Consider the following 22,739-nt stretch of genomic DNA (forward strand, 5'->3'; position numbering starts at 1 on the left):
CTCCTCGGCCTGAGACTCCCGCCCCAACTGTCCTCAGCCTGGTGGGCATGGACTCAGACTAGGACAGGCCGGGCTCCCTGAATCTTGGCCCCCACGAGCCCATGGTCAAGTTAACTGTGGGGGGCCAAACTCTCCCTTTCATGGTAGATACAGGAGCTGAGCACTCTGTGGTAACCACTGCCATAGCCCCTCCGTCGGGGCATGAGATCTCCATTGTAGGGGCAACTGGACTATCAAGTGGCCCAAAGAGGTTCTGCCAAGCCTGAACAGTAGAATTAGGGGGCCATCAAGTAAGACATGAATTCCTGTACCTCCCAGAGTGCCCAGCCCCACTCTTGGGATGGGACCTGCTGGCCAAACTAGGGGCCCAGATCTCCTTTCAGCCATCGGGGGAAGCCCACTTACAGGTCGGGTTACCATCTGATGGCAGTCCTCATTCCCAGGGGAGAGGAAGGAGTACCGCCTCTACGAGAAACTAGAAAGAAACACTAGAGGCAAAACCCCTACCAGCCGGGTGGTTGGCGCAGAGGGCAGAACTGTGGGCATTAATCAGGGCCCTAGAGTTGTTGGAAGGGACGAAGGTCAACATATACACAGATTCCCGGTATGCCTCCGCCACTGTACATATCCATGGCACCATCTACCGGGAGAGAGGACTACTTACCGCCGAGGGGAAGGACATGAAAAATAGGGCTGAAATACTTGGGCCGCTAGAGGCAGTGTGGGCTCCGGCCAAGGTGGCAGTAATCCATTGCCGAGAGCACCAGAGAGAAGGAGCAGAAATAGCAAAAGGAAACTGGCGGGCAGATTGAGCGGCTAAGGAAGCAGCCCAGGGTGCAAGTGCCCCAGCCAGCGCTCCAGCTCTAGAAGGAGCCGTGTTAGATCTCAGCCCTATGCAATCGGACTGTACTTCTGAGGAACAAAAGTGGGCGATCCAGACAGGGTGTACTCAGACTACGACTGGCATCTGGGAACTGCCAGGTGGACGGCTGTATGTGCCCCAGACCCAGGCGAGCAATCTAGTGAGGCAATGCCACACCCTGACTCATCTAGGGAAAACGTCCCTGGAGGCCTTGCTAAAGAAATATTACTACTTCCCCAACCTGGCCAGCATATGCGTTACAACTGTGGCCCGGTGTACAACCTGCACGCGGAACAACGCTGCTCCATGCCCACAAAGGACCTTCGGCATTCAACACAGGGGACAGCAGCCCTTTGAGGACCTGCAGGTCGACTTCACAGAAACAAGTACCTGTTAGTCCTTATCTGCACCTTTTCGGGGTGGGTAGAGGCTTTCCCCACCCGGACTGAGAAAAGCCAAGAGGTAGTAAAAGCCCTTTTAAGAGAATTAATTCCCCGCTTTGGACTGCCGACCTCCACCGGCAGCGATAATGGGCCAGCCTTTGTCGCCAGTCATCCAGGAGCTAGTAAGCAACTAAGAATAACCTGGAGGTTACACCCGGCGTACAGATCTCATAGCTCAGGGAAGGTGGAGAGGATGAATCGAACTCTGAAGGAGACACTAGCAGAATTCCATCAAGAGACTATCCTGCCATGGCCTGATTTACTCCCCTTAGCTTTGTTCAGGGTTTGAAATGCTCCTAACTCCACGGGCTACACACCCTTCGAGCTCGTGTACGGACGACCGCCAGCAATATTGCCCATCCCAGGGGAGAACTACGAGTAATTGGGGAAGCCAATCAGACTAGGCATCTCCAGAAACTGGGGAAGACACTAGAACAGGTACACAAGGCCGGACTAGGCCCAGACCCAGTCCCTAGAGGGGGGCCAGCGCACCCTTTTAGGCCAGGAGATTACGTGTGGGTTAAGGACTGGAGGAAGGAGCCACTCCAGCCGGCTTGGACCGGACCCCACTTAGTCATATTAACAACCCCTACTGCCCTTAAGATTGCAGGAGCAGCGCCCTAGGTCCATCACACCGGAGTCGAGAGGGCAGCCGATCCTGAGGTCAACGGAGAACCTGAGGACCGCCCCCAGCCGCGGCTACCCTCCTTGAAGCTAAGGAAAGGACCGACCCACGAATGGATCGTAGTCCAGAATGGTACCTCGCAGCTGCCGGGCTCCTCACCACAATCTTCGGAGTAGGACTGGTGGCGACGGCACCTCAGGACTGGAACCTGTGGGGGCGGGTAGCCCTTGGGGGACTATACCTCAGTTTTGCTTGTTTGTGTGGATATATAGTTTGCTTCCTATAAGTGCCCCTGCCGTTATCACAGTTCCCCGGTGCCAGTGCAGCACCCCAAGAGAATAAGACTCGGGTATAGTATCGTATGTAGTTGAAGGAAGCCCCTTTTCCTATAGTACTGACATGCCACCAGGCTGTGTAAAACCAAACAAGGCTCAGTGTACCTGGAATAATAAGGTCTACTGGACAAGGGTCATGCAGGGAACTAGGGGCTACCAGGCTCAGAAGTACCAAGGATATGGACCACCTGAGCGGCAGGTATGTTGGGACCTAATACGGCCATTAAGTAACATGAATCATGAGGAATTAAAAGGAAGCATACAGAGAGGCAGAGAGGAGGCTAGGAACTGGAATTGGGGCCTAGACGCTCAGGCCTGGGTCCCGTGGCTCGTTCCGTTAATCGGGCCCATTCTTATCATCCTAATAGGAATATCTATCAGGGCTTATGTAATTAGAACGGGCATCCAGACCCTAGAAACCACTGTTACCAGAAGGGCAACCGCCAAGATTCTAGCCCTTCAGCAGGTCCATTATCGTAGACTCCGGGAAACTGAAGACCCGGAGGATAGGGACATGGATCATGATGCAATAATTGCTGCAGCAACAATAGCATCAGAGGGGGGAAATGAGGCGGGAACCGCCACCATTTTAGGAAGATTCCTCATTTCAGGTATCAGATTACCCGCCTGAATGTACATGAAACTTTATCTGACCTCTGGAACCCCGCCCACTATTTTCGCTCCAAAAGCAGGCCCGACCTCTGACCCTATAAAGCTGACCCAAGCCCTTTGTTCGGGTCCCAGAATTTGGAGACTGCCTCCTCTGGGACCGCATGCGTTAATAAAGGTCTCCTTTCACCTCCTCCGGTGTACGCCCTGAGTCTTTTCCACTACAAACAGATGGTGGACTAGATACTCTCTTTTCTCTTAAAAGGATTATTTGTGCCCAGATCTTATTTACTCTGCTCACAAAACTCAACAAAAGCTCTACTAAAGCCCAAAGGTAAGCCCCACTCCCACTTCCCAAGAACTCAAATATAGAAATACAAGTCGGTTCTCAGAGTTAACCTATCAAACACACATCAGATCCTCACCAGCTGGCCTCCTAACCTCAAGAAGGGTATTAACATATCTAAGGGGAAAGGTGGGTCAGTTCAGGATGCAAAGAAAGGAAGAATTGAGCTCTGGCCGGTTTGGCTCAGTGGTTTGAGCATCAGCCCATGGACTGAAGGGTCCTGGGAGAAAAAAGCAATGGAAAAAACATTCTTTGGTGAGGATTAAAAAAGAAAGAAAAGGGAGAGTTGAGACTTGAGGAAGCTTGGTTTCAGAAGAAGAGAAAGGAGTCTTGACCCACAAACTGGAATTGCTGGTTCTTGGGGCAGGTGTATCTTTCCTTAGAGGGTCATTGAACCCTTTAAATCAAACTGGGGGTAGTAAAGTCAGTTTAGGAATCCCAATCAGAATTAAATTTTTTTAAAAAAGTGTATTGTTGCCAGAACGGTTTTTATAGGTGTACATGTGAAAACACTGTCTACAATAGTCAGTTTATTCTAGTACTTTTTTTTTCTCCCGGGGAAAGGGTGATAGCTTTCATCAGATTTTCCAAAGCCTAAGAACTGTGTTATGGACTCCATTAGATGTTCAGAGCTCAGTGACAGGGCTTATTAGGGCTCTGGCTCACTGACACCATTCTGGCTTCAGGAAAAGTTAAAATTTGCCTTCAAGGAGAGAATTTCCCCAATCAGGTAGCACAAGTGTGTTTGGTTTGATTGCCAGTTTTTCTGAAAAAGAGCATAATGAAAAATGGGGGGGGGGGAATCTTATTTATACATTTGTCTTTATGAATTGGTCAATGTGTTTCAGTTCTCTGGGGCCCTATTACTTTTGGGTGTATAAACAAAATTTCTGAGCCTATAAAGTCCACAGGGTAGGGTAACAAAACCATTCTATGGGTCTTGCCACAAACTTGAAGGTCAGTCACCAGGGTGTTGGCATACTCAAATACTTGAATAAATGAGCAGACTAGTTTGGATATAATGTAGAGGAGAACTCTATCCAAAGGTCACTTTCCTAAGTGACCCTACCAAATGGAAAATTTAGAAATCTTGCCCACTCCTACAAACCCCAAATCCCCACCCCCCCAAAAAAAAGTCCTCAATAAAGTTCTCAATAGACTGACCAAAAGAACCCTCTAGCAACACTTTCTCACCTAGGGTTGCTCCCCAACAGATGCTGCTCTCCAATGTGGACACCTGAGCTTCTACCAGCTCAAGTCTGTAAATCTGAGGTCCATCCATCTCATAGTACTAGAAACCGCTATCACCCTTTGATTCTGGCCCAAATGCTGGACCCTAAAGTCAAGTTATTTTAAAATATACAGGGTGTTCAAAAAAAAAGTATACACACTTTGAAAGTCATTTCCAAAATTTAAAAGAATCTACAGAAATGAATAATTTTTTTGTCAATGCCTGCTTTCAAACTGATGACCGTTTTGGTTCAGGCACTGTTGATAACTCAAAGCAATGGAATCACAAACATCAAGAATCATTTCGTTCAGTATTTGTGTGCCTTTAATTTTTTACTGTTGCCTGGTTTTGTATCGTAAATTTTGTCTTGTGGGTCCAGTGGAGCCCAGAGGTGTATATTGTTAATACTGGTGAAAATTTAGAAAATAATAATAAACTAAAATGTAAAAAATAGAGAAGCTACTGGGAGATAACAGAAGCAGAGAAAAGATTCTGAAAGAAGGGCCAGCACAAAATTAAGGGAGAGAATAGGAATAGGATAATAGTTGAAAATGAGAAAACAAATATACAATAAAGAGAGGAAGAGAAACTAACAATCAGACAGGAAGACAGAAGGGGGCAAAATGAAAGAATGAAAGAAAAGTAGAAAAAGAAAGAAGAAAAAAGTTATGCCAATGGATTGAGAGGAGAGAGAGAGATAAAGCCCAGGCAGGCAGGGAGTCTGGTAAGAGATTTGGGGGAAACTATAGAGGGAAGCAGTAAACTTGGTTATAACGATAAAGTCCCAGTCATTAAGCAGGGATATCAAGAAAGTCTTGATAGTAGAAGCAAGGATAAAACAAAACAAAGCAAATAACTGAAACAAAACCAAAAACAAGCTAAGTAAGACAAAATTCTTTTGTAAAAAAAAAAAAAAAAAAATTAAAAAAAAAAGTTTAAAAAAAAAAGATTTTTATAAAATTTAAAGAAAAAAATTTTCTCCCCTTTCTCCCGGACTCTGTGATGGTTCCTCAGTGCTCCCCACTCACACTTCATCCACTCAGGTATGTTTCTCTGTTTTTTTCAAGCTGGTTACATAGGATTTTAGGAGGAAATCAAGTCCGTGGCTGGAGCGGGGGCGCTGCTGCTTCTCACAGGGCCACCATCTTCAAAAATCCTGTATTGTAAATTTTATCCTTTATGTATCCCCATAAAAAAATGTCTAGTGCCCAGCCGGCGTGGCTCGGTGGTTGAGCATCAACCTATGATCCAGGAGATGGAGGTTCAATTCCTGGTCAGGGCACATGCCCAGGTTGGGGGCTCGATCCCCAGCAGGGGGCGTGGAGGAGACAGCGGATCAATGACTCTCTCATCATTGATCTTTCTATCTCTCCCTCTTCCTTCCTCCCTCTGAAATCAATAAAAACATATATTTTTTAAAAAGTCTAGTGGCACTTTAGAATAAATTTTCTTTGTTCAAAGCTTAGTCTGGCTTCACCCATTATTTCACATCAGTTAAACCTGAAAAGGCCCTGGCCAGTGTTGCTCAGTGGTTGTAGCGTTGGCCTGTGTACCAAAGGGTCATGGGTTCAATTCCCAGTCAAGGGCACATACAGAGATTGCGGGCTTGCTCCTCACCACCACCCCTGGTCAGGGTGAGTGAGGGAGGCAACCAGTCTGTGTGTATCTCTCACTTTGATGTTTCTCTCTTTCTCTCCCCTCCCTCCCTTCTATTCTTTCGAAAAGGCAATGGAAAAAATATCCTCAAGTGAGGATTAACAACAACAAAAAAAACTGAAGAGTGAAAAGTGAATTATCAGCTGTTAAAGTGTGGGATATTTTTTTGGGATACCCTATATATTTTTGGATAGTGTCTCCTTCTTTTGGATTCTTCCTAATCCTTTCCATTTTATTATCCCCAAACCTCCTTCTTTAAAATCAAACCAACATAGTCATCTTTAACTTAGAGTGTTCTGAGGACCCATTTTCTCAGCTTACTTTAGGATAGACCTCTTCTCCTGCACCCCAACTCCTGCTATTTTCCTTGAGACAGGATAGTAAGAAGCAAGGAAAATTCCTTAGCAAGTGGCATGGAGAAACTGAGACAGATAGCTAAACAAGACCGAGCAATTTACAGCCAGATTAAAAATCAAAAGTTCTTATTTTCCTTAACCAAGGACACTTAGGAGCAAATTCCAGACAGTGCCCACGACAGACCTGCCTCAGTCTAGTCCCTTTCAGATGACATTCCTTGAAGGTGAAACTGACCAGAGAATGACCCTGGCCCCTCTATATGCTCATTTTGATCCATCTGCATATCAAAGGACACACTTGGAAAGCTGATGACTATTCTATTGAGATCCTCCCCTGAGACCTCCCCTAAAATTCTCACATTTAGAAAACAAATAAAAACCCATAAGACAAAGGACCCAGTGAATGCTCTCCCTGAGGCATGCCCATACATTTCCCCTTTCCTTAAACATGTATCTTTGCTTTCTTTCTCTTAAGCTCTAAAGGTTCCCAAGAGACTTGCAACCAGAGAAGCAGCACGCAGAAGCAGTTTGTCCTGCGCTCACCCCCTGAACCTGTCTCCAGGGGCCCTCCTTTTGCCTCTGTAACTTGTTCCCTGAGTCCATGCAGCCCAGCTGGCTCACTTCTGCCTCTGTGACTTTCTTTCTAAAGGGCCAAGGCAACCTCAACTAGGCTCACTACTGTTGCTATGATCTTGCTTCTTCTATCTTAAGCCCTTCCTTTGTTTCATTGCCCCCAGCTTTAATAAACATACTCTCAAAATCACCTAGACTCATGTTGTGAAATCCTTCCTGCACAAAGTTAAGAACTCACACATTCCAGACCGTGCCTGGGCAGACCTATGCCTGGTCCCTTTTTGTGACATCCTGAGCCATTTCACCCTAGGTCTTCCTGGGCATGCTGCCTCCCAAGGACACATGCTCCCCTTCAAACTCACACTTTAGAGGTCTCACCTTGGAGTTTATCACCCAAGCAGTGTATCCACTTCTAATACATTAAAGTAAAACTTACTAGTTTCTTCCACACGTCCTATCTTTCTAGGTTGCTAACTTCCTCAGCAGCCACCCTGCAGCTTCCTATGCCTTTACCTTCACCTTGTTCCCTTCCATCTGCTCTGCTCATTTACCCACTCCTTGTGCTCTCCAGCTGACTCCCACCACTTCCTTGTCATTGCCCTCAGGTCCTCACTCCAGTTCTTTCACTTCGTTTGTCCTGCTAACCTGGACTCCATCACATCATTTTCTATTCCTGTGGGAAGGGTACTTCAGATAAGACTCACACACTAGCATGAACTACTAGAGATTTTGTATCCATCCCACAGAGCTTTAGGGAATCAACTTATCTTTCTGGGATCAGCAACCTGTCCATCCCCCTATGCAGTTCTCTCAAACACCCTCAATATCCCCTCACTGCCCCTCAATCTCAGTGATTATCCTTGTCTTGCTTGTTATAGAAATACAGGGGAGGCAGGCAGGATCTCCTCCCCTTAGCTCCCCCATCTTATCCCTCCTGTGTCTATATCTGCCCCTCACCTGCCTTTTCTCAGGTTGTAGAGAACATTTTCTGGTTCAAAGACAGTCTCACTCCCTGCGCGCTGCAGCAATCTCTTCTTTTGTCCCGAGGAACATCATGTCATTTCTTATTGCCTTTCTACCCTTTAATCTTTCCAGGTTTCTTCCTTATGTGTTCAAAGTAAGCTCCACCCTAAAAAGGACCTTCCTAAACCCCGCATTCCCTCCCCAGCTACCTCCCTCTTTCTTTTTCTCAAATCACAGGCAAGGCCTTTAGTCAGCCAAACCTGGTTCCAATGTATCATGCATTTCATTTTTCTAGTCCTGAAAATTGGGCTTCTTTTCTCAGCGTGCCATTGAAACTGCTCAAAGGTGACCTCATAATTTCCAAATCCAATGGGCTCTTTCCAATCCACATTTTTCTTGACCTCACCTTACCATGTGAAACCCCCTTCTCCTTGGTCTCTGGGAGAGCTCTATCCTAGTCCCCTCCTATCTCTGTGACTGCTCCTTCTCAGTTCATGTTGTAAACTGTTCATCCTATTTGCTGTTTGCAGGGTTCCCCTCTTGGCCCACTCCTCTTCTCATCCTATATCTTCTATGGGAATCTCATCTTCACTCACAGTTTTAATGATCACTTTTCTGCAGGTAAATGTCAAAACACATTTCCAGTCTAGAACTCTCCTCTGGGCTCCAAACTCATGTATTCCAGCACTTCCTGGACATCTTCATGTGGATGTCTCATAAGCATCTCCAACTCTGCAAGTTCAAAACCATAGTGATCATTTCTCCCTCCCTATCCTGCTGCTCCTCTTGCATTTCCTATCTTCATAAACGTTACCACCTATCAATTCAAGTCGAATGCCAGCAAGTCATAATAGAATCCTCACCACATGTAGTCAGTCACTGGACCTATAGACTTCCTCCTGCACATGGCTTGAATCCATCTTCTACTCGTTGCTTCTGTCTTCATTCAGGTCCTCATCTTGCACCTGCAGTTTCCCTGGTCTCTTTACTGGTCTTCCAGCCTACTCCAGTCCTCTCCCTTTTTCACTAGGGGGACCCTTGCACTGTAATCCATACTCCCCAGTGCTTCCAGAGTGATTTTCCTAAATTGCAAGAATGTGTTCACAGTCTCTTTTTTAAAACCATCCAGTGACTTCCTTTCACCTGTAAAATACAACTTTTAATATGGTGTCCAAACTATTCATAATTAGTCCTGTCTACCTCTCCGGTCTTATTTTCAATGAGTAGCCCTAGAATCTTAGGATCTAGTCATTAATGAGCTCCTTGTAGTCCCAAATGGGCTCCAAATAAGTGTCTATAGCACCTATACCTTTGTTTATGTTGATCCCATTGAGGAAAATGCCTTTGCCCACCTTCAACTCTGTGATCTCATCCTTATTTTCCAGGACTCACGAGAGCATTCTCCTTCTTCCATAATGCGTATTTGGTCTTTTCTCCCACCCATCAGGTAACACTAACCATTTCCTTCTTTGTATTCTCTCTACACTCTGTAAATGGTTCTTTAACAACTACAAGAATGTCTGTTACATGCATTTTTTTACCCACGAATCTCCCAGAGAGAAACTATTGTCCTTCTTAAGGACATGGGTTCTGTCCTATGTGTCTTTGTACACCCAGCACCTAACATAGTGCCTGGCAGAGGAGGAGGCTGCAGATGTCTGATGAATAGATGGAAGGGAGAGAAAAAGAAAGAAATAAGGAGGAAAGGATAAAGGAAGAGGGGTGGAGGAGAAAAATAGGAATAAGGTTGGAGTGGTGAATACACTCTAGATGTGAAGGGTTCTCATTTTGTGCTGAAGAGTTGAACTTTATCTACAGAGATTAAAGAAAAGAATGAGTGTAGAATGATTTGAAGAAAAAACAGGGAGGAAGCTTCTATGGTGGAACAAACAGGAAATAAGAAGTCTGTAGTACCCAGAGGAGGAAGGCAAAAGGGAAGGGGGTAAAGGGTCACCAGGCCCTTACCTTCCTTGCAGACACCTCAGTTAGCACTGCCAGTTCACCACAGCCATGCCCTGAGATCTGCTGGGAGACACTGTATTGGGTATATGGGAAACCTGGGAGGGAGCAAGGCTTTCCACCAGTTCCTTTGTGAGGGCACATTGCCCATAGAAGACCCTAGGTAAAATGCAACTGGGGTCCACAGAAAGGGCCCCCAAAAAATTATCATCCCCCATTGTTACAGGCAACCAGATCCATTTACCAGATTCCTTAGCTATCCTCCATACCAAGAGCATTGTCCCAAGGGATTCAGGGAAGCTAAACTTTTATACGAAAGGAGACAGGTCAAGAAACAGTCAGGCAAGAGGCACTGCTCAGAGTCCAAGGCTTGGGAACCTTGAGCACTTAGGAGGAACTATATATCTGGGAGAAGGTGAAAAGTGGCCATCATGAGAGAAGGGAGGTAAAAGACATTGAGTGTCATATTAAGCTTGACAGCCCAGTCCATTTCAGGTTTCCTTGCTCATGCTGGCCCCTGGAAAGGTGCATATACCCTTGGGATATGAAGTCATCATTTTAGGGAGCCTGTGAAGACCTACAGGATAAGATCTGAAAGTCAAGCCAGAGCGGAAGAAGGGAGAGGAGAGACAGACTCACCGGGAATAGCATAGCTCTGAGCTCCAGGTAGAACACATTGTCCTGGTAGAACTCCTCCAGGCCCTGGAAGATGTAGTCTCTGAACACTGGTGCATAGTTAACAAGACCAGAGATTGTAAAGAAGATGGTTTCAAACTTAGACCAGACGATATCTTGGTTCGCATAAGTCACCTCGGGGTTCCTGGTCATCAGAGTGAAATTCCTCAGAAGGCTGTCCAGGACACAAAGGAGGTGAGCTAATGAGGCATGCTTTAGGCCACTGCTTCCCAGCACCTGCAGGAATCCTACCCACCTTGCTTTTCCCACCCAGTAAAAACCAGGATGCTTAATAGTGAGCAGTGGTGAGAGGTCAAGGGAAGCATCCAGGCTCTGATGGAGGCCTCCACCCTGAGACCTGCTTTGTACTCCCCAGGATACAGCTCAGGTGAGAAGTTACCACCAACCAAGCTCTTCTGATCTTCTCTGCATACTTAGCCAACCTGACTCCAGTGTACTTACATCCTAGACCAAGTTCTCTTTGTGGGGTGTTGTCCCCACCAAATTCGTATATTGAAACCCTACTCCCCCCTCCCCTGTGTGACTGTATTTGGAGATAGTGACTTTGAGGAGGTGATTAAAGTTAAGTGAAATCATAAAGGTGAGACAAATATCAAATAAGACTGTTATAAGAGACACTGGAAGTGCATGTGCATATAGGAAAGGCCACATGAGTACACAGTGAGAAGGTGGTCATCTGCAAGTCAAGAAAAGAGGCATCAGGAGAAACCAAATCTGTTCACACTTGATCTTGGACTTCTACCCTCCAGACCAGTGAGAAAATAAATTTCTATTTTTTAAGTCACCCAGTCTGTTGTATTCTGTTATGGCAGCCTTAGCATACAGGAGGGGGTTTGTTAGAAATAACCCTGGATGGGGCCCTACATGGCCAGGTTTACATCCCTGATTAGTGTGAACAAAAAGGGGCCACCCACATACTAAACCTGACAAGCTCAGGGAAGGCCTGCGTGGTGGGCCTTACAGACTCAGAGACCCAAAGTAACCACATAGGATGGTCTAAAATTAAAACTTTCTAACTCAAACTGAGTCATGGCAGCTAGTTATGTCCTAGGCTGGTATCTTCCCTGACAAAGGTCAATCTTGACCTTAACTGAGCCTTTCTCTTGTCTTTTTGCATCTATGATAACATACCTTTGGAATGTCAGGGTAATTTCCTTTTTTCCAGACCCCTCACTGCACCAGAGCAGAGACTACAAAACCCCTCATTGTTATTGTGTTGTTAACTGCTAACTATCCTATACCACAAATGTAAAAGAAGTATGTGCCTATCATTTTACTTTTCACCCAATCCCAGAGATTTCCCCACTTTGCTTTCTCCTGCCTCCCTAATCTATCACCAATGGATTTCATGTAACCCCTTTACTCCTCCTCTTTTGATTATAATGTATAAAATAAGGTGCAAAACTGACATTCTCTAGAGCATTTTCTCAATCCGTTGAGATTTTGCTTCCTGGCAATTGTTGTCAGCTCGGCTCAAATAAAAATTCTTACAGGTTTGGACAGTTTTTACATTGACATTAGCCATTTACCAGCTCTATGGCCTATGGCCTTAACCACACTGAGCTTCATATTTCTTATTTGTCAAGGGAAATAACCTCATGAAAACACTCTGTAGGAGGTTGAATGATGAAAATAATTATTACTTATAATATTACTATATGAGTTTGTTAAGAAATTGCTCCATAATATTTTCAAGCTGTTTCATCCACCAGCTGGACTGTCATTACTCTAGGAGCTGGGAACTTTTCTTCTTTCTGGTCTTATTGAGCATCTAGACAAATTTCATTTGATGCAACAACAGTATTGCTGTTAATACCTTTTGCTGATTAAATTGGATTTTAAATATACCAGAAACTTCCTATGGGCAGAAAAGGTGTTGAATGCCTTTGTGAAGCAAAGTTTCCCGTAAATTTAAAAGAAAAAGTCTCTTGATTTTTAAAGGCCAAGGGAGACACAACCTCACTCTACCCACCTATGATAGGCGCATGACACATTATGAACCACCACTCACCTGTTGTCAAACTCAGTGACGTTTTGCAGTTTCTTTCGATGCTTCTCCAACAAAATCCACTCTAAACATTCTGCTGGAGTTGGGGGAGTTGGGTGAGCAAATTTGAACATCAGGGTTCCATTTCGGGTGAGACAGAAATGGCAGTGGGGCCTGTACGTGACATTTTTAACCAACCAGTCCATACTCAGGATGCTGAAGTCATGGACATGCAAGGCAGCCCCTGGAAAGGGAAGAAGAAGGGCAGGGAGTGGTGTGGGACTTGAGTCCAGGTTCGTGTTGGGGCTTCATCAGCTGCTAGCTCTCCATTGAGACCCCAAGCCTTTAAATGAAACCTTGCTACCCAACAGTGCATGAAAGGATGTAATAAGAATGAGCCTCCATCTCTGCTCCCACCCCAGTCCTCTCAACCTGCTCCCCAATACCCACCCATTACTTTCCATTGGAGCTTCTGGTCTGCAAGTTTTGCCATTTGGGGCTCCATGCTTGTCCTTCAGACCTGACACCAATTTTGACCCCAGTGTCCCTCAAGGTACAGTGTACACTGTCCTTCTGTTTTTCTTGTTCCATCTTAGCACCTGGCCTTGACACTGGCCCCTAGACAGGTATCCCTGCTGTGTGAACTTTGATGTGTCACCCTCTCTAAACCTTACATTCTCCATCAACTGGGGATGTTACTTTACCAACCTCACAGTTTTTATTTTTTTAATCTCTATAACATTAAACAAAAAAAAGTAAATTCCTTATAAACTACAAACTATTTATGTGTGCAGAATAATTATTTTACTATACACAGAAATGTGTTTATACTGTAGAAATATAGTGCTAGAAATGTGTTTATTCAGGATGTTATTTCATGTATTCCATTTAGTAACTTAGCCCTTGGGAAAAGACTAGGAGAAAGGGGTGTGAGGGAAGATATGCAGGGAAAACTAGGGTCCTATGGGCCCAGGATATTATCTTACTGGTGGATATTTTTCCAGCTTTGTCAGGGAAGGTCAGTATTATCCAGGGCCCACTTCCTGCTCCCTCTCTGAGGCTGAGTCCCCTTGGAAGCAGGGTTTTTGGTTTCCAGGGTGGACCAGCAGCCACCTTTGAACACTTCCCTTTCCTAGTTTGCTAGCAAAAACAATACTCAAAGTAGCTGAGTGGCATTCTCTCTGCTCCATTTAGAATAATAGCAGCTCCAATAACAACAAATAACAGTTCCAAGTTTAGTTTCCCCCTACCTTCCCAGAACCCCAAATCGTCCTTCCAAACCTCTACCTTTTGGCATCTTCTTCAGGATATTAAATACCTCACTTTTCTCAATGAGATTCTTGGCCTGGAAAAAGTGCATGCTGGGTGGGAACTTTTGAGTCTTCATGGCCTGCTTCATCTCAGCCTTTTTGAGGGCCATGAGCCTCTTATTAGCCAGCTCCTCTTCTTTCTTCAACACCAGCTGCCCCCCCAACTGCATCATCTTCTCTCTCATTACCAGCTGCTTTCGTTTCTCATCTGTGGACACGGCTGAGCAGAAAAAGGACGTCACCACTACCAAAAGCAGAGAGAGGAGGGCTGGCTGCCCAGATGGGCCCCAGACCAACATTGGGATGCCTGGAAGAGGAAATTGCTCAAATGAACTCAGTGGGGCTAAAAAAGGTAATGAGTAAGTGAAAATCTACAGATTTAAGTGTCAGTTTTCTTCTCACACCTTGTTCTCAGATTAACAGGAGGCAGCATGTTGAAGGATTCTTCTCTGAGACCCCAGAGAAAAGACCTCCAGGTACAGGCAAGGAGGGGTTTCCCAAATAAAAGGTTACCATGAGGCCTCCTTATATTGGAGGTTTTCCATCAGCAAGCCCTGCCCACACACAGAGCAAGACATTGTAATCAGATTTTTAATGTTCCACTTTTAAACATAGCCAAAGAGCAAAGTATCACAAGACATATGAAGGAAGTCTCTAATATGATAAAGAAATTAAAGATAACACACAGAGAGAAGGAACCAAAGGGAAACAGAGAACTAAAGGAAATAAAAGAAAAAGTCAAAAGAACTATAATTACTATCCTTACAGAAATAAGAAAAGATATTGTGTCTATAATATAGGAACAAAAAAATAAACTAAATAAGAAAGAGCTTTAGAAATTAAAATATGGAAGCTAAAATTTAAAAAATTTACTAACAATATTAAAAGGTGGAATTGAAGAGAATCTCTTCAAAAGTAGGACAAAAAAAGAGAGAAGAAAATGAGATAGTGATTGGTTTAGAAAATCCAAGACCTAAATAACAGATATTTCAGAAGAAAAAAAAAAATGAAATAAATAATACAAGAAATTGTCCCAGCCCCGCTCAGTGTGGCTCAGCAGTTGAGCATCAACCTACAATCCAGGAGATTGCAGTTGGATTTCCCGTCAGGGCACATGCCCAGGTTGCGGGATCAATCCCCAGTCAGGGGCACGCAGAAGGCAGCCAATAAATGATGACTCTCTCATCATTGATGTTTCTATCTCTCTCTCCCCCTCTCCCTTCCTCTCTCTGAAATCAATAAAGATATATTAAAAAAACAACAAAATAGTCTTTAACATTTTAATAGGTCATGAATTTTATTTCAGCTTAAAAGTAACCACAATTCTAAAATCAGTATGGGGCATGCAGGAGGCAGCTGATCAATGACTCATCTTTGATGTTTCTCTCTTTCCCTCTCCCTTCCTCTCTCTGAAATCAATGAAAACATATTTAGAAAAAAAAAAAAAAGATACTGGTCTTGGTTTGGAGGAGATTCTGAAACCTCAAACTAACGGAACTTTCTTCTCTTATTTTCTAGTAGGTGTAGTCCTTCCTTAATCACAACTAATTTTAAAAATGCTTTATAGTTTAAGGCAGTGGAAGGAAGGATGGAATTAAATATTTTGATAAAAAAAGATGGCAATATAATGGCCCAGTTGTGGCAGTCTTTTTAAAGTAACTTGTAAAGCATTTAACTATATCCCAAATTAGCACTCTTTGCAGACTTGTGCACATATATTTCTCTTTCAGAATAGTTTTGCAAATTGTACAAAAACAAAAAGGGTGGGAGCTTTTTAATAAAGAAATTGCATTTATAAAAATTTTTTAAAGGGGGAGAGATTGTCCCAGAACTGAAAACCTGTATCTCTAGATTGATAAGACTTGTTGAGTACCTAGCACAGCACAATCAATTACTCAACAGTGACACCAAGGTACATCATCTCAATATTTCAGAATATTAGCATTAAAACAATTCTAATAGCTTCCAGGGAGCAACTAGTTCAGGTTATCAGTGAACAGGGACTTAAGAGAGGAAGGAAAGAAACACATTTATTGAGTCCTTGTCAGAAACTATGTTTAGCAGGTTTCACATGGGTTATCTATTTGAGTTACATTTAATAATTGTTTCTATGTACTTGTAGTATGATATGTTATACTGCAGAGAATCAAAACTGTAAATTAGGAGAGCTCAGGAACAGTTCCAAATTAGTATATCTTTGTGAGACCTTGGTCAAATCACTTAATGTCTATTGGTCTCAATTTTCTCACCTGTAAAATGGGTGAATTAGACTACACCAGTGGTTCTCAAAGTGTGGTACATGTATCATCAATGATACAAAATATCACTGTTTAGGTTAAATAAAAATTTTTAAGCAAGTTAATTTAAAGAAAAATAAAGGAAAAGAGGTGCAAGGATATGACAAAAATGAGAATTTGGTAGTCATTGAAATACATTATACCCAAGATTCTTTCCAGGGCTAACATTCAATTATTCCATGATATATCAGACACCAGAGGAAATTTTAAGAAGGAAATAGGTGACGATTTATTCTAGTCTCACAGTTATAGTAGGTGCTATACCCTCGAATCAGAGAGTCAGACATTTGAAGAACCCCTTCAATTTCATCAAGTCCTTGAATCTCTCCTCAGACTACAGTGTTTGCCTGCAACTGAAATCTCTAGGGCAAGAGGACAATGATATCCACATTGTCATTCCATCTACCCCACACTGCACCCTTCACTCAATAGCCTCAGCCCCTTGTCCCTCTCTCCCTAGTGACACTATACAGAGGCCACCTGGTTCCAAAATCTCCACCTTTTTCCTCTCTAAGGACCCCAAAAGTATTCATGGGGACTTTTCTTGGCCTGCCAGACAAAATTTATCTAATGCTGGTTAGTATCAGCTTGGTCAAGCATAAGGGGAAAAAAATCCCTTACTGTAATATTTACTTCATCTTTCTCTCTCTCTGTGAAATACTCCTTTACTTTGAAAAGAGAATGAATGAAAACTATAAAAACAGCCCTGGCTGGTGTTTCTCAGTGGTTAGAGCATTGGCCCGTGCATCAAAGGGTCCCTGGCTCAATTCCCAGTCAAGAGCATGTATCTGGATTATAGGCTGGATCCCTGGCCCCTGTACAGCTGTGTGCAGGAGGCAACCAATCGATGTGTCTCTCTCACATTGCTCTTTCTCTCTCTGCCTCCTCCCTCCCTTCTGCTCTCTCTAAAAATCTATGGAATAAATATCCTCAGGTGAGGAATAACAAACAAAAAACAAACAAACAAAAAACTATAAAAACACTTTGTTTCCAGACTAAGAACAAAGGAACACCATGTACATCTGTGACTCTGAGTAGATGTCCTTGGGCCCGCAACTATTTTCAAATCCCTACTGTTCTTCTTCCGCACCAAAAGGTGAGGAGTGGGGAGGGTGGCCACCAGGTTAACAAAGACTAAGGGCCCAACTTCCCAGTTACCTGCAGTAACCTCACAAGCCCAGTGCTCCACCCAGACCCCCACCCCAGGAGATCCCAGTTACCTCAGAGCAGCTCCAGAAACTGTAGACTGTTTGCTTAGTCCCCCCCACCAACAGCTGTGTCAGAAGCAGAAGAAAAGCTCACATTCTGTTTCACTTCCTGTCAAGGTTTCACTTCCTTCCAACCTCATGTTGCACAAGCAAGGAAGATGGGACCTGTCAGGGCCAAGGCAGCAAGTAGGATCAAGTGTGTAGGTTTACATGCATGTGTATGTTGAAGTGTTTTTCTGTTCCTGGGGGGGGGGGGGCGGGGGGGCCGAGGGGGGAGTTATACACTTGTTTGTGTGTTTATGTGAGTTTTTGTGCATGTGTGGCTTTGTGCTTATTTGAGGGTACAGTCTGTATGTGTTTGTGTGTGTCCTGTCTTTGTAGGATCCAGAACATGGTTTTGGACAATAAGTACCACAAGGAGACACTCTAAATTCTGCTCTTGAACATCAGGAAGTGTACCCCTCTTCAAAATGTGATTTTGAACTGGGTGGCAATCCCCTGGACAGAGGGTAAAAAGGGAGAAATCAGGGATGAGAGGGCAGGACAATAAGGGAGAAGCCCGAACTTTATAGGGTTGTCAAACAATAATCACTGGAACCAATTCAATGCCAACAGAAATCTCCAGTTTGGGGTGTGGTGAAGAAGGAAACTTTATTCAGTGCAAAGAGCTCAATTGTGATACAGCACAGCTGTGGAACAGTACATCTGTGAGGCAGCCTGGAGTGAGGGAGCTCTGTTCTCCTCTGGTGTGCTCCACCTACTCAGGTCTACTCTGCTCTGCCCTGCTATGCTCCCCTGCCCTGTCCAGTCAAGGAAACTCAGTCTTCAATTTAAAAAAATATATGTTTTTATTGATTTCAGAGAGGAAGGGAGAGGGAAAGAGAGAATCATCAATGATGAGAGAGAGTAATCGATCAGCTGCCTCCTGCACATCCCCTACTGGGGATGGAGCCCAAAACCTGGGCATGTGCCCTGACCAGGAATCAAACTGTGACCTCCTAGTTCATAGGACAACACTCAACCATGCCAGACAGTCTTAGTCTTCAATTTTTGGTGGGATGGGAAAGTGGTTACCCAAGCCAGAGAGGAGCTGGCTTATATAGAGAGAAGCCCCTGCCCCTGTTCCCTGATTGGTCTGTCCTCATTGCAAATGAGAACTCCAAATCCTGGCAGTTTTGTCCAAAAGGCAGTGTCCTGATTAGTCAGAATGAAGCTGCTCTGATTGGTTGATGAAGATGCCAGTGGATAGGGAAAATCCCAGGCTATTGGTTAAAATATAATTCAGGAATTCCTTTATGGTTCAGATGGAAGAAAAACAGTGCAGGCAGGCGGTTCACTGCAGGCTTCTCACTGAAGTGTAGTTTGTGTGAGAGGCCCTTTGTAGAAATGGCTGCTAGACTCTGTTCTTTTTGTTTTTTACTCTTTTAAATGTGAGTCCACAGGGTCCACTGTGAGAGTTAATTGAAGAACACATGCAAAGTACCTGGAGTAGAGGAGGTTCTCAATAAATCTCACCCAAGCCTGGCTGACCAGGCTCAGCAGCTGAACATCAACCTATGATCCAGGAGATCACAGTTCAGTTCTCGGTCAGGGCACATGCCCAGGTTGCGGCCTCGATCCCCAGTTGGGGGCGTGCAGGAGGCAGCCAATCAATGACTCTCTCATCATTGATGTTTCTATCTCTCTATCCCTCTCCTTTCCTCTCTCTGAAATCAATAAATATATATATTAAAAAAAAAAGAACCAAGCAAGCTACTAGATACAGAGTTCAGAATTATGGTTATAAGGATGCTCAAGGATATTAGTAAGAGTATTACGAAAAGAAGTGAGACCATCCATGACATAATAAAGTACCAATTTGAAATGGAGGCTACACGAACTGAAATGAAGAATAATTTACAGGGAATCAACAGTAGAGCAGAGGACGCTGAGAATCAAATGAGCAATTTGGAATATGAGAAAACAAAAAACACCCAACCAGAAGAGCAAAAAGAAAAAAGAATCTGGAAATATGAAGATAGTTTAAGCAGTCTCTCGGACAACTTCAAGTGGCCCAACATTCATATTATTGGGGTGCCAGAAAGAGAAGAGACCAAGAAATTGAAAACCTATTTGAAAAAATAATTACAGAAAACCTCCCCTACCTGGGGAAAGAAATAGACCTACAAGTCGAGGAAGCACAGAGAATCCCAAACAAGAGGAACCCAAAGAGGCCCACAGGAAGACACATCATAATTAAAATGCCTAAGTTTAAAGACAAAGAGAGAATCTTAAAAGCAGCAAGAGAAAAGCAGTTAGTTACATATAAGGGAGCACCCATACAACTGTCAGCTGATTTCTCAACAGAAACCTTGCAGGCGAGAAGGGAGTGGCAAGAAATATTTAAAGTGATTAAAAACAAGGACCCACACCCTAGATTGCTCTACCCAGCAAAACTATCACAGAAAAGAAAGAGTTTCACAGATAAGTAAAAGCTAAAGGAGTTCATCACCACCAGACTAGTACTACATGAAATGTTGAAGGGTCTTCTTTAAGAAGAAGCTAATGAACAAAAGAATCTGATGAACTAAATAGATCCAGACACATTGACACATACAACAGACAATCATATTTCAGAGGGAAGAGGGAAGGGGGGCAGAGGGTGGGAAGAGATTAACCAAAGAAGTTATATGCATGTATGCATAACTCATGGACACAGACAATAATGGGGTGAAGGCCTGGGGAGGAGGTAGGAGCGAGGTGGAGGGGGTCAATGGGGGGGAATGGGATACCTGTAATACTTTCAACATAAAGATAAATTTAAAAAAAGTTATTAACATTTATGTAGTATTTACTGTGTACCAGGCACTACACTCAAATGCTTTGCCACCATTGTCCTCAGGACAACTCTGAGGTGGGTAATCTGCCCAGTTTACAGATGCAGAAGTATGAAACAGATTCAGCAAAATATTTTATGCCAGGCAGACAGACTCCAAAGGTCATGCTCCCCACTGCTCAGTTCTACTGCTTTCAATGTTATCTTTTTATTTGTTTACATATTTTTAGCTTTGTTGAGATATAATTGAAAAATAACATTTTTATTTTAAGGTGTAAAATGTGATGATTTGATATATGTATACATTGTGAAATTAATAAAGTTATTTAACACATTCATACCTCACATAATTACCAGTGTGTGTGTGTGTGTGTGTGTGTGTGTGTGTGTGTGTGTGTGTTAAAAACACCCAAGATTTGCTCTGGCCAGTGTGTCTCAGTTGATTGAGTGTTGTCACTGTGCATTGAAAGGTTGCAGGTTCAATTCCCGGTCAGGGCACATGCCCAGATTGCAGACTCAACCCTGGGTAAAGGGAATACAGGAGGCAGCTGATTGATGTTTGGCTCTCACATAGATGTTTCTCTCTCTAAAAATCAATAAAAAATCTTAAAAAACACACACACATACATACCCAAGATTACTCTTATCAACTTTCAGGTATACACTTCAGTATTGTTAACTATAGTTATCAAGTTATACATTATATCCCCAGAACACTCACCTTTTTTCATGTTATCTTGTTCCCTGCTGAACTCCCAGTACTTTGCACAGTGCTGGCTCATAAATAGTTTATGCTCAATAAATATTTATTTTTATTGTCCTTTTTTTGGGGAGCAAACACTCCAAGGGAGACCTAGTGAGAGAAGCCCTTAAGCTCATGTCTGTTGATATTGTGACAGGGTAACAGAGCAAACTCAAATCTCAAACTCAAGTTAGCCCATACTGACTTTTTTACCTACCTCCTAGTCCCCCCCAAAAAACCCACATGATCCTCTTTCAATTTTTTCCTTCTCAATAAGTGCTACATCTGTGCACACAATGGCTTCTGCCAGAAATCTGATTCGTACCATAGAAAATGAGTTGGCCGATGTTGTCTACATCTCCCACACAAAACCTTCACCAGACCCTGCCTACTCCCCTCCAATATGGATTTCTAGTCATCTACTTCTATTTCCATAATCATGACCCCAATTCCAAGCCCCAGCTTCTTCACCTGGTCTACTTCAAGAACTTTCACTTTGTCCCCTTTCCATTTATTTTTCAAATCTAAAAGCACAAATTTCAGCATGTCCTTCTTGTCCCTTTCTGCTGAAATCTTTCAGAGTCTACATTGAGAATAAAATCTGCCTGGCCAGAGAGGCTCAGCAGTTGAGCATCAACCTACAATCCAGGAGATTGCAGTTCGATTCTGGGTCAGGGCACATGCCCAAGTTGCGGGGCTTGATCCCCAGTGGGGGGCATGCAGGAGGCAGCTGATCAATGACTCTCTCATCACTGATGTTTCTATTTCTCTCTTTCCCTCTCCCTTCCCTTCTCTGAAATCAATAAAGACGTATTTTTTAAAAAATTAGTCAAGAATAAAATCTAAGCCCTGGTGAGATAACTTAGTCGTCCAATAAACCGGGATTGTGGGATCAATCTGCACTCAGGGAATCAACTCATGAATGCATAAATAGGTGAAACAAATCAATGTCTCTCTCTCCTTCCCTTTGTCTCTAAAATCAATAAATTAAAATAAAATCTAAACTCTTTCTGTAGTCTCTAGGCCATGCTTTATCTGGCCTTGGAACCTCTCTCTACTCTCTCCCCTCCTGCTCCCTTTTGTCCACTGACCAATCTTCTTCTAGCATCTCAGAAGTGGTAAATGTTTGCACTTCTAAGAGTTTTTAGTGTAATTCCATTTGCCTGGAATTGTCTTTTCCCTCTTTTTGCAGGCAGTCCAACTCCTCCTGTTTATCCTTCAGACCCCAAGGTGAATATTTCTTCCTCAGGGAAGCTTTCAAGGAACAGCCTCCCATGTAAAGTTAATCCCTCTTGTTATATTTTTCATGGCATTTTTTTCTTTTCCTTTTTTTTTTTTTGTTTTTTGTTTATTTTATTGTTGAGAGTATTACAGATGTCCCCTACTTCCCCCCTTTGCCCCTTCTACCCATCTCCAACCCCATCCCAGGCTTTCACCAGTCTGTGTCCATGGACTATGGCTAATTTGTACTTCTAAATCCCTTCACTTTTTTCACCAATCCCCCCAACCCCTCTCCAATCTGGCAACTGTCAAAATGTTCGCTGTATCTATGAGTCTGTTTCTGTTCTGCTTGTTCATTTATTTTGATTTTTAGATTCAATTGTTGATAATATGTATTTATTGCCATTTTATTGTTCCTATTCTTGATCTTTCTTCTTTTGCTTTTTCTTCTTCTCCTTCTCCTCCTTCTCCTCCTCCTCCTCCTCCTCCTCCTCCTCCTCCTTCT

The 22,739-nt window shown here is 43.5% G+C and overlaps 1 protein-coding gene across 2 annotated transcripts in view; it reads right to left on the reverse strand.

Moving 5' to 3' along the window:
* Positions 1–22,739, reverse strand: part of ADA2 (adenosine deaminase 2) — an 85,401-nt gene that overhangs the window by 29,375 nt on the left and 33,287 nt on the right. The window contains exons 1-4 of one of the 2 annotated variants that reach the window (XM_081129295.1): positions 17,469–17,513; positions 13,929–14,258; positions 12,666–12,885; positions 10,598–10,808 (exon numbers count right to left, since the gene is read on the reverse strand). In XM_081129295.1, coding sequence (XP_080985421.1) covers positions 10,598–10,808; positions 12,666–12,885; positions 13,929–14,250 — 753 coding nt within the window. In that variant the 5' untranslated portion in view covers positions 14,251–14,258; positions 17,469–17,513. Of the gene's footprint in view, positions 1–10,597; positions 10,809–12,665; positions 12,886–13,928; positions 14,259–17,468; positions 17,514–22,739 lie in introns of those variants that run through there. The other variant, XM_081129294.1, reaches the window with a different exon arrangement.

This window comes from Miniopterus schreibersii (genome assembly GCF_964146895.1).
Source record: "Miniopterus schreibersii genome assembly, chromosome: 2".
NCBI lineage: Eukaryota > Metazoa > Chordata > Mammalia > Chiroptera > Miniopteridae > Miniopterus > Miniopterus schreibersii.